General features: G+C 46.0%; 3 protein-coding genes across 6 annotated transcripts; 1 reads left to right on the top strand and 2 right to left on the bottom strand.

Moving 5' to 3' along the window:
* Positions 1-255: 255 nt before the first annotated feature.
* Positions 256-1,300, top strand: LOC6545463 (splicing factor 3A subunit 2). Its single transcript, XM_001972546.3, has one exon. The coding sequence runs from the start codon at positions 383-385 to the stop codon at positions 1,175-1,177; it is 795 nt and encodes a 264-aa protein (XP_001972582.1). The 5' UTR covers positions 256-382; the 3' UTR covers positions 1,178-1,300.
* On the bottom strand, positions 1,290-8,703 carry LOC6545462 (platelet binding protein GspB). 4 transcript variants are annotated; one of them, XM_026976638.1, is made up of 11 exons: positions 8,524-8,703; positions 8,234-8,331; positions 6,726-7,583; positions 6,080-6,670; positions 3,670-4,121; positions 2,731-3,597; positions 2,436-2,674; positions 2,106-2,376; positions 1,871-2,041; positions 1,707-1,814; positions 1,290-1,643 (listed from the first exon to the last, which is right to left on the bottom strand). In XM_026976638.1, the coding sequence occupies exons 2-11, from the start codon at positions 8,304-8,306 to the stop codon at positions 1,494-1,496; spliced, it is 3,780 nt and encodes a 1,259-aa protein (XP_026832439.1). In that variant the 5' UTR covers positions 8,307-8,331; positions 8,524-8,703; the 3' UTR covers positions 1,290-1,493. The 4 variants fall into 4 exon arrangements, with proteins under 4 accessions (XP_026832439.1, XP_001972581.1, XP_026832440.1 ...); XM_001972545.3 differs by having other exon boundaries at positions 6,726-7,451; XM_026976639.1 differs by having other exon boundaries at positions 2,436-2,647; positions 6,726-7,451.
* Positions 4,323-5,908, bottom strand: LOC26526634 (sentrin-specific protease 1). The gene has a single exon (XM_015158833.2). The coding sequence runs from the start codon at positions 5,644-5,646 to the stop codon at positions 4,372-4,374; it is 1,275 nt and encodes a 424-aa protein (XP_015014319.2). The 5' UTR covers positions 5,647-5,908; the 3' UTR covers positions 4,323-4,371.
* Positions 8,704-10,912: the final 2,209 nt, after the last annotated feature.

Below are 10,912 nucleotides of genomic sequence, written 5' to 3'. Positions count from 1 at the left end.
CCATTGTCACCCTCGACGAGCGGAAGCCCTTAACTGCTAATGCTCCTAGTTCTTGGGTACCTTATAGTTTTATACCTTATGTTGGCTTTGAATAAATAAAATAAAAATAAATTGTTGTATATTTATTGCAGCTAATTTAACAAGTTCCATTTGCGACAAAATTACAAACAACAAATAAACTGTAATTATTAATATACTTTTCTTTTATCATTTATTTATTACTTGTATCCTGCATACAAACTATCGAATGGCTCTGGGAAACTGTCATCCCTAACCGAAAGGGTTTGACAACCCTGTTCTGTACAACAAATTTTCGTGAGATTTTACCGACGCAAAACGTTTTTTCTTCTCACGGTTAAAGAACTAAGATAAAGCTCACGAAATGGATTTCCAAAACCGCGCCGGCGGCAAGACCGGCAGCGGAGGCGTGGCCTCCTGGTCGGAGACGAACCGCGACCGCAAGGAGCGACTGCGTCAACTGGCCCTGGAGACAATCGATCTGAACAAGGATCCGTACTTCATGAAGAACCATCTGGGCTCCTACGAGTGCAAACTGTGCCTAACGCTGCACAACAACGAGGGCAGCTATTTGGCCCACACGCAGGGCAAGAAGCATCAGGATAATCTGGCCAGAAGAGCCGCCAAGGAGGCCAAAGAGGCACCCTCTTCGCTGCTGGCGCCCGAGAAGCCACGCGTGGAGCCCAAGAAGTTCGTCAAGATTGGACGACCCGGCTACCGGGTGACCAAGCAGCGTGAACTCAGCAACGGCCAGCAGTCGTTACTTTTTCAAGTGGACTACCCGGAAATCACAGAGTCCATTGTTCCGCGTCACCGCTTCATGTCCGCCTACGAGCAGAAGATCGAGCCGCCAGACCGCAAGTGGCAGTACCTTCTCTTTGCCGCCGAGCCCTATGAGACCATAGGATTCAAGGTGCCGTCCCGAGAAGTGGAGAAGAGCGAGGGCAAGTTCTGGACGCACTGGAACCGTGACACCAAGCAGTTCTTCCTTCAGTTCGCCTTCAAGTTCGAGCCAAAGATCCTGCCGCCACCGCCGCCGAATCTACATAGGGCGCTGGGTCCTCCAGGCGGATTCCCCATGCCAGGACCGCCACGTCCTGCTATGCATCCCATGTTCAATGGCGTTCCTCCACCGCCGCCCATGCTTTCAAACAACTAATTCATCTAGTATGTTTCTGAAATTTCTTCAAGATCTTACAATGTTCTACTGAAAGACCAAATCTAGGGAACTCACAGAAACATTCAGTCAGTCAAATCAAATAAACAATTTTCTACTTAATACAACTCGAGGGTTCTTGTATTTTTCTTTCTAGCTTAGGAAATTGAAAAAATATTGCTGGTTTTCTTTGTAACTGTACGACTTACAAATCGATCGCGTTTAAGGTAATTAAATCTTAAATCTAAACTTTATGCTTACGTTAAGTAATGTACAACTTATCAATACACTTGGCTAGGCTTCCGTTTGTCAATTGCTTTTAGATCTTTTCGCGCTTCTTGAAATTCCTTTTCGAAGCACATCGGGTGATTATATCAGAAACGTGTGGCTTATGCTCGAAGATCTTCATCAACTGATTCTGGGCCTCGTTGATGCCATCGGTAATAATCTTGCTGCGTTGAATGTTGCCCTGCAAGGTAAATATGTTTTAGGTTGAGACTTAAGCATAATGGATGTAATAATGAGAGCGCACCTTTAGCAGTTCAGTGACTCGCTCAATTTCGCTGTGCTTCTCCTTGTCCTTCTCGAGATCCTGCAGCATGGTCTCCAGTCTGCCCAAACTAAAAACTTCGGATTCATTCTGGAAAAAATCAGTTTAGTCAATGTGCTACCAATAATTCCTTGCGCATTGCTTACCAAGTCCTCCATTTGCGAGCGTAAATGATAAATTTTCCATCCATTAATTTTGCCCTGCACATTTGGCTGATTGGCCAAGTCAATGACTGTAGCCCGCCGCTCTTCCCTTGGCTTAACATCAGTGTACCGATGGAAATGGTTGTTGGCCAACTTATGTGTGGGCTTATACGTCTGTAGATCAACGGAAGCATGTGTTAACTACCACATTGAACAACGAACTGAACATTCAACTTACATTGAGCAAAGCACAATTGCGCGGACGACGAATCACAAAGTCCACGGGATTGGCGTTCTCCTTGTTGCCCGTCACAGCTGGTGTGCTGTTCCGGTGGTTGGCATCGCCAGGCGCACTATTGGGAGCAACACCCGGGGTCGCTGCTGTCACCAGCAGTCCTCCATTGTTGTGCTTCTGCATGTAGGATGCGCCAGCCGCCGTCGCTGGTTCCGCACTTGGAGGAGGCAGCGATAGGGATGCTTGACTCTGCGTGGAGTGCTGGCTGTCATTGCTGTCAAATACATTAAGGAATTAATTAATTGCATAGATGCAACCAACCAATTAACTCACGTTGATCGTCGCGGCTTTTTCCTAGAGGAGCAGTCATAGCTGGAGCTGGAGCTATTACCAGTACCATTCATGCGCGTACCCTGTTGCATTTGCGCCGATCCCACCAAATGAGGCATCTGCTGCGGCTGCTGCTGCTGCGGCGTTGGTGCTTGCACATCCACAAAGGCACTGCTACCACTGCGGGCGCCAAGTGAGGAGTGACCAAGGTTCTGCTGCATCGATTGGTGAGAGGAGTACATCTTTTAAAGAACAAACATTTAAGCTATACTTAAGCATATATTTTTTTTGTACATACCTCATTGATGGGATTAAAATGCATGGAATTATCGCGTCCACCAGCGCTTCCAGCTGCTGGCGGATCGCCAATCCTGTCCTGTAATTGCTGATCCACACCAGGCGAGGAATTCGCCGACACTGTAGTTGAGCCGTCCGACGAAGCCGGCGAATCCGCCCTCGAGTTCCTTGTGCTAGTTGAGTTTACGGTGCCAACTGTGGCAGGCACACTAGCCGCGCTACTTGCTACACCATGGGTGACTCGCTCCCGTTCCTTCTTGGCCAGCGCCTCTACGGTCAGCCCGGAAGCGACTGATTGAGGCACTGTCACGGACACTGGCTGAATGTTGAAAGTGGTGCCCGGAGCCGGTGGCATATTTTGTCCACTGGTATTGCTAGCCATTGAGAGCAAAGTGGGTCCTAGATTTTTAGCCGCCCGTATGGGCGAACCGTCCGCATCCCGTTTGCGCATAAAGCTGGACACCAGTGCTCCACTTCCTGCTACTTGTTGCGCATTGCCCGCTCCCGTTGTCACCTTCACGGACGTATGCAGCGGAATAACCATGTGCTGCGGCGGCGCACTGTTTGGTCCTGCTGGTATTATCAATTGCTGGTGACCAATGGTCCGGGTAGCTGTTCCACCAGCACCTGAGGGCAGTACCGTAAAAGTAGCCTGCGATCCGCCTCCCCCTGATCCCGTTCCAGCAGTCGCATGACTGGCAAAGGGTAGCGAAGATACCGACAAGCTGCCACCGGCGCTGCTAACCAATTGTGCCTGGGCCTGGGTGCTCTGCGTCACTGTGGTCGTAGTCAATGATAGAACGCCTGTGGAGGCGGAGGCTGGCATAGACTCGTAGTAGATTGTGGCAGCACTTCCCTTCTCATCGATCTATATATTTAATTATATAAACATTAAGCTTTCGTAGTTAGTCACATCATCGTATAGATAGTTTCAACCTACCTTCATCAACTGGCTCTGTGAAGCGACTACCGGATTCCAGGTGCGTTGAAAGCCCGTCACTGTTGCCCCGCTTGTACTGGAACCATCTGCTCCGGGCGCAGAGGAGGCTGGAGCCATCATCATCTTGCCCAATGTGATTCCGCTGGCGTTCTTGATGGGCGTCAGAGTTCCCGTGAGTATATTACCGCCTGGTCCCACTCCCGTTCCTCTACCGCTGATGGTTAGTGGCAGAACCGTGGCTCCGCCGGCCGCCGATGTGGCACCCGCCACCGAGCTTGGATTGACCACGTTGGCATTCGGCACTGGTACCGCCTGGATGCTGGCCACGCCCTGCGGCGTCATCGTTGCCCCTCCACTTCCTCCGCCAGTTGACAATTTTCCGATGGGATTAAGCTGTGTGATAGTTAGCGATGGCTGGACTTTGGCGGTCATGGTGACTGGTGGACGAATGCCTGTCGAATGGATATTTTTAAAGATATAGATTATTATGGTAATGTAAGAGTATGGAGTTTACAAAATTCTTTTCCGTCCGCTTACAAAAGAGCAAGCTACAAAACAATTCTGAAAATTTCTAGAAGTAAATCTTACAACGCTGTATTTAATGTTAGTTTATTGTCAACTCAACTTATAAAAAGTAAGCTATAAAATATAAAGTAAAGTAAAAGTAAGCTCTATAAAATATAGGTTTAGCAAGCGGAACGCCTACTTCCACAGCTCGCCGTCGGCCATCTCCAGAACCATCTTAATGCGAAAATAATTTATGTCATCTTTGCAGAAAGTTATTGAAGCATCCCGGGTTAGATATTCCGCGAACATGCAGGTGAAAACGCCGCAATCGTCCATGTTGTCCTGTTGCGGCACATCTTGGGCATGCTCGATGCGAAAGCCGCTGGTGTCCAGAGGCTGCTCGCGCTTGTCCAACGACTCCATTCGCAGGTATTTCTCTAGCGCTCCCATCAGCCTCGGATTGCCACCGCCTGATGAATTGTAGTAAAGCATTGTTTTGGCACGTAGATCGATTATAACCAGGCACCAGTGAACGCCGTTGTGGTGAACAGGCACAAGTATGATATCCTTGCTAAAGAGATTCACCTTCCGAGTCCAGCGTTTTACGCCATCGAAACCACTCTGCAGCAGGCGGGGCACAAAGAAAGTGTTCATGGCGTACACGCTGGGCAGTTGACCAGGACGCTTCTCCGACCGCTCGGCCAGTAGGTTCATGTAGAAGTTGATTATTACGTCGTTGAGCCAGGCGCCTTCAGTCAAGATTTTTATTTCGCTGCGGTGGAGGTCCAACTTGAACTTGGACACAATCACCTGCTGCAATGGACCCTCAGATAATTCCATCAGCCGACTCCGGTGCTCTTTGGTCAGCGGAATTAGCTCGCTGCTGATTTGTACCTCCTCGACGACATGGATGGACTTCGGTATAACTTCCTCTAAGTGGTGCTTCCTGTACATACGGCCTTCGTAGGCAATGCGCCTATACTTGCTTTTGAGAAATATCTGATTTGCTTCGTTCAAGTGATTCATATTTATTTCGGTTCTTTGGGCCGCCCTTCGCCTAAATTGCTCGACTATATCCCTGAAATATATGGACCTCCAAAAAGGTCGCTTTTTGCCAATTTCGAAGACCGGTGGTGTGGCCTGCTGCACTTTTGCTATGCGATCACGTCCGTTGGCGCCCTCTTTTATATCACTTTCGTCCTGGTTTTCAATGCCGTTTGGCGAAGTCTGCACTGCAGGATCTCTGATGATTAGTTTGCGGATAGAATTGACTTGTAGTTGCAGGGCCAAAAGATCGTCCTTTACTTGTTCCTGGGAGTTGGAGCGCTGCTTTAAAACAGGCATCGTCTTGACCATTGGCTTATTATGGTACTCTTTGATGATTAGATCCAGATATTTGGTCCTATCCATTAGCTGTTTCTCCAATATCAGCACGCTGTTCATCGTTGTTGATCCGAAGGCCTTGGCCATTTCATCAGTACCCAGAGCTCTCTGGAATACGAGGTCTTGGAGCCGGCAAGACGGGAATTCTGAGCGTCAATGGTTATGGAGTTCTGGCGGATTGGTAGGGAGCATATACCATTTAGGAACCGAGTAAGATGTTAGATGTAGACGGAACCGAAGTATAGTTCGTGGGTAGTTGATGGGGCGAGAGCGTTGTATGATTTTGGGATATTGAGATTTTACTTTCAACTCCAAATTTACACTGCATTTTCTGATGTCCAGATGACAGTGAAAGTGGTTTATCGATAGTTTTAAGCTTAACAGCATATTTACACATGTAAATACATATATATAATATATAGTGTTGTAGAATTTTCTATTGCCTTACAGATTGCTAAATTCGATGACTTGCTCTTTCGTGGGCACATTGGAGGTAGCCCAATTAGGAGTATCAACTTACCCATCTTAGCCGCAGCGGTAGTGCTCATCAAGAATGGTTGCAGCATCACATTCCCGGCCAGACGAGCTCCAGATCCGATGATTTGCTGGGTTGTTCCCGTCGCAGGCTGCTGCAGTTGGATGATCCGTGTGGTGGACAAATTAGTGGCGGTCAGGGCAGTTCCTCCGGCGCCGGGACCCCGCCCGGGCGCCACTGTTGCTCCACCAGAAACACTAACGGCCGTTGGTGAAGCCGTAACACTGGTATTCAGCTGCGGGATGCTTGGTGCCCTGATACTTATGCTGGTAGTGTTCAGCTTTGCGGTTGGAAAACTCTTGCCCAGCGGGATGGGTCGCACCTGTCGAGGTGTTACTGTCGTTCCGCCGGGAGTCGTGGTTGTTACTCCGCCTGCGGGCGTGGCCACAGCAAAGCGCGGATTAAATTGCTGGCCCGGATTCTGACTTGCATTGGGCGCCGACACATTGGAGGAGTAAACTAGTGTAGCCTGATGCTGCCTCTGTGGCAATACGGTGGCCACATAGGCCTGACCACCTCCTCCGGGTCCCGTCGCCTGTTGGGTCGTCAAGGGCTGGCCAGCGGAAAGAGAAAGAGCTGTATGGAAGAGCAATTAGAATACTGTTGCAGAGTTTGAAAAGATACAACTTACCTGTTTGCGCCTGCACTGGAGTAGTGGTCACCACACTGGCATTTGAAACTCCCGCGGATGTCGTAATAATCCTCTGGCGTGGCTGATGAATGGTCCGGATGAGTTGCACCTGTCCCTGATTCTGCATCCATGCACCACTGTTGCTGGACGAGATCACAGCCGACGATGGTTGCGACGAGAGCGCCACTCCGCTTCTGCTCACCGATGCTGTTGCTCCGCGTACAAATCCTCCGGTTGAACTCAGTACTGTTGGGGCTGTGGGCGTTACAGTGGCCGATGATGTGGCTCTTAATGGCGTCACGAGGCGCTGGCCCACTCCAACGCCAACGCCTCCCATCTGGGTGGCTGTCACACTGGCTCGTGGCAAAGATACGGGCCTGGTAACCGTGATCGATGCATTCGCCCCACTCCTCGCCGGTGCAGCTGGTATGGCTGTAATCTGAGTCCTTCCGGTGGCCGTAACATTCTCTAGCTGCTTGATCATTGGCATCACCACCCGGACCTGTGTGGACTGACCACCAGCGCCAATGGCGCGGATCGAAGCCGCTGTGGTCGCTTGTCCTGCATTCAAAGCAATTGGAGTTCCTCCCAGGGAATTTTGCTGAACTGGATTGGCCGCTGCCACCTTAATTGTGCCTCCGCTGAGGATCGGTGTGCCCGCAATGGATATCCCGCCGCCGCCGTCGGATTTCACGTGAGTGATCTTGGCGGCCACCGCCGGGTGCGCTGCAGAGGATGGCAAATGGGATGGCAATGAGTACTTGTTTATGACGCCGCGCAGCTGCAAGGGCGGATGTGCGTGCGATACCAAGGATGCGGATGCGGATGCAGATGCGGAGGCGGATAGAGATCCAGTGGCTGCCAGAGATGATGATGATGATGGATATATAGATGGCAGCAATGACAACGATGGCACTGCATGTGTGTGCAGTTGTTGGGTGCGTATCTTAATGGTTTTCAGGGGGGCTGTGCGGGTGGCAGTGGGTGGCTACTGTGAGATTTTGGTTAAAAGTTCCACATGGAACACCATTGGACGGACAAGTGAAACTGGAGTGCTACATACATATAACAACATGGGTTAATTTGTTTGGTTTAAGCTTTAAGCTTAAAAAAGTACTTCTTTCTTTTTTCTATGGTTTTTATAATAGATGTATATTAAAATACACAATTTTTCAAAACCAAATAAACCAATTTATAGATACATAACTGGAAATTGATTATCTTTTAATTTCAGTAAAATAAGAACAATTTCAGGACCGTTGGTAACCCTGCCACGAATGCACAGTAACAACAAAACAAAGACATACACACTCACAGAGAGAAGAGCAGCCGTTGCTGCGAAGGTGAAGCACAAAGAGAAATAGGAAACAAACAGTGCGCGTATGCGAGAGCAAAAGAGAAGTGCACAAATGTTATGTATACACACGCATACACGAGCACAATGCTTATACGTATATACGTATGTGGATAAATATATAAATAATCCACTTGGATATCGGCGAACTTACCTGATGACGCTGTAGCTGTACCTCCACCGCCCACCGGCCCTCCTCCCGCGCCGCCCTCACTCGGCGCACTCATTGTTCCAGCTTTGATTTGCGATATTCTGGAAGACACAACAATTTTGGCATCAGACACTTCTGTTCCACGTTTCACATGCTTTTCGCCTCCTCTCCACCACCCTCTCTTTCTCTTCTTATCACTGCGCACTATGTATTCACAAATTCTCTTCCCAAGCACGCACACGAAAAAAGTCCGAGAAGGGCTGTACTTTGATCTTTTTGTTAGACAAACTTGCCTTGTTGCTAATTGGGAGCACTCTTTAAGCGCAGCGAATTAGAGTTAATAATTTCTACCGCGCTTTCTATTAACTAGAAAAGTTTTCCTTGTTTTTCCGCTCTTTTTTTCACAAGGCTCAATTAGCAGTGTTACCAGATCTAGAACATTAAGCATTCTTCACTATCACTCTGAAATACTAAACGATAGGTGTTCAGAGAAATACTCTGAAATAAACTATGTGAGGAAATACCAAATGTATTTTCTATCCGCTGAAACCGTTATTTTCGGATAATGATTTTTTTAAGTACTTTCATCAAATCATAAAATAAACGATTAATTTCCATTGGTTTATAAATTCATACATAAATGGTATACAGCATACATACATTTTTAATTTATCACTTTTTTATATCTAATAAAGATTTTTTTTTATATTATATTAGTTTTAAAGTTATAATCAACCCTTTTCCTCGCTACATTTATTACTATAGTTTTAATCTTAATCTACACAGCCTGATGAAGATTTTCGAAGTTTTTGGTATAGTGTATTAATTATTTCATTTGATTCATAATCCTTTATAAGGCTGCTTAAATAATTTGTTTTGTGTCCAGCTCGATCAAAACAAAGACCATGCAATTTTTTAAAGACATGACAAACATTAGTTCCTGCTCCGTATAATATTTTAGATAAGTCCTTTGGCTTGAAAACTTTCTGTTTAACTAAAAAGTGGTTTAGGTAATTTTCACCTTTAAAGCAAGTTTCATGAAATCTCTTTAGAATGCAAGCGGCATTATTTCCTGTCATAGACAATATACCAGCTAAGTCACTGGAATTAAAATGTTCATTATAGAAATCATATAAATAAATGGTTCTTCTCCCATCGTTGTCATAACAAGCATCGTGAAAATCCTTTAAAGCTGAAATGGCATTATCTTCCGCTCCATGTAAAATGTTGCACAAATTACTTATCGTGAAACCTTCTGTATCATTAAGGAAATCATTTAGATACTTATTTGATTCTCCGAAACAAAAGTCGTACAGCTTCTCTAAGGCATTTGCTGTACCGCTCAATAAACTGCACAAGTCGACTGGCTTGAATCCTATATTATAGAAATCTTCTAAAAGCTTCGACTTCTCTCCTTCGTCATTAAAACACACAAGATAGAAGTTTCTTAAATTGGTGCCAGCACGAATGCCTCCTCTACATAATATGGAGGATAAGTTACTTGGTCTGAAGCCAATATTGTAAAAGTCATTTAATAGATTGGTTCTCTCTCCTTCACTATTAAAGCAAATATCATGGAATTCATTAAAAGCATCTACAGCTTTGGCCCCCGAACCACTCAAAATACCGGATATATTGTGCATTGTAAAATTTTCTTCACCTTTTCCCTTGATGAAGTGTCTTAAATTTCTTTTTTTCTTTCCTCGCTCATCAAAAAAGGCGTGATATAATTCTTTAAAGGACTTGGGAGCGTTGACTCCTGCTCCACTCAGAATACTAGACATATTCGTTAGATTCACTCCTTCCTTCTCTAGTGTTTTTAGGTACTGCGTTTTCTTTCCCTCTGCGTCGAACCAAAGGTCACATAACTCTTTAAATGCCTTAGGAGCATTCAATCCGCCACCATGTAGTATACTGGATATGTTAGCAATGTTAACACCTTCCTCTTCAATAGCTTTCAGTTGCTGAGTCTTCATGCCACTTTCATCAAACCAAATGCTATACAGGTTTTTGAAAGCCTTAGGAGCGTTAGACCCGGATTTACTTAAGATACTTGACATGTTGGATAGGTTTACTCCCTCATTTCCCAGGCTTCTTAAATATTTAGCTTTATTTCCATCTTCGTCAAACCACAAGTGGTAAAGGTCTTTGAAGGCTTTGGCTGCATTCGATCCTGATCCACTTAAAATACTTGATATACTGGCTAGATGTACTTCTTCTTTTTCCAGTGTTCTTAAATACTGGGTTCTATTTCCTTGAGCGTCGAAAAGCAACTCATACAGCTCTCGGAATGCTTTGGAGGCACTAGATCCAGATCCGTGTAATATATCAGATATTCTGGCCAGACTTATTTCTTCCTTTTCTAATGTTTTTAGGCATTGAGTTCTGTTTCCGTGTTGATCAAACCACAGGTCATACAAATCCTTGAATGATTTGGCAGCGTTTGAACCTGCCTTATGTAGAATACTGGATATGTTGGGTAAATTAATACCTTTGTCCTCCAGGGTTAATAAAAGTTTCGTTTTTTTGCCGCGCTCATCGAACCACAGGTTATACAATTCCTTAAAAGCCTTGGTGGCATTGGCACCTGCTCCTCCTAAGATACTGGACACATTTCTTAAATTGATTCCTTGATCTTCCAGAGTTTTCAGATATAGTGTTTTGTTTCCGTGCTCATCGAAC

Source organism: Drosophila erecta, unplaced genomic scaffold (genome assembly GCF_003286155.1).
Source record: "Drosophila erecta strain 14021-0224.00,06,07 unplaced genomic scaffold, DereRS2 tig00000021-arrow-pilon, whole genome shotgun sequence".
Classification (NCBI taxonomy): Eukaryota; Metazoa; Arthropoda; class Insecta; order Diptera; family Drosophilidae; genus Drosophila; species Drosophila erecta.
Note: the sequence above shows the minus strand (reverse complement) of the source record. Positions and strands in the feature narration are given on the sequence as shown.

Excerpts from the sequence above, each read along its gene's own strand:
- LOC6545463 (XM_001972546.3), top strand. The coding sequence starts at position 383 with ATGGATTTCCAAAACCGCGCCGGCGGCAAGACCGGCAGCGGAGGCGTG.
- LOC26526634 (XM_015158833.2), bottom strand. The coding sequence starts at position 5,646 with ATGGCCAAGGCCTTCGGATCAACAACGATGAACAGCGTGCTGATATTG.
- LOC6545462 (XM_026976638.1), bottom strand. The coding sequence starts at position 8,306 with ATGAGTGCGCCGAGTGAGGGCGGCGCGGGAGGAGGGCCGGTGGGCGGT. Across the intron at positions 4,122-6,079 it reads TACCGCTGCGGCTAAGATGG|GCATTCGTCCACCAGTCACC; the intron begins GTAAGTTGATAC and ends TCCATTCGACAG. Across the intron at positions 2,675-2,730 it reads ATTTTAATCCCATCAATGAG|ATGTACTCCTCTCACCAATC; the intron begins GTATGTACAAAA and ends GTTCTTTAAAAG.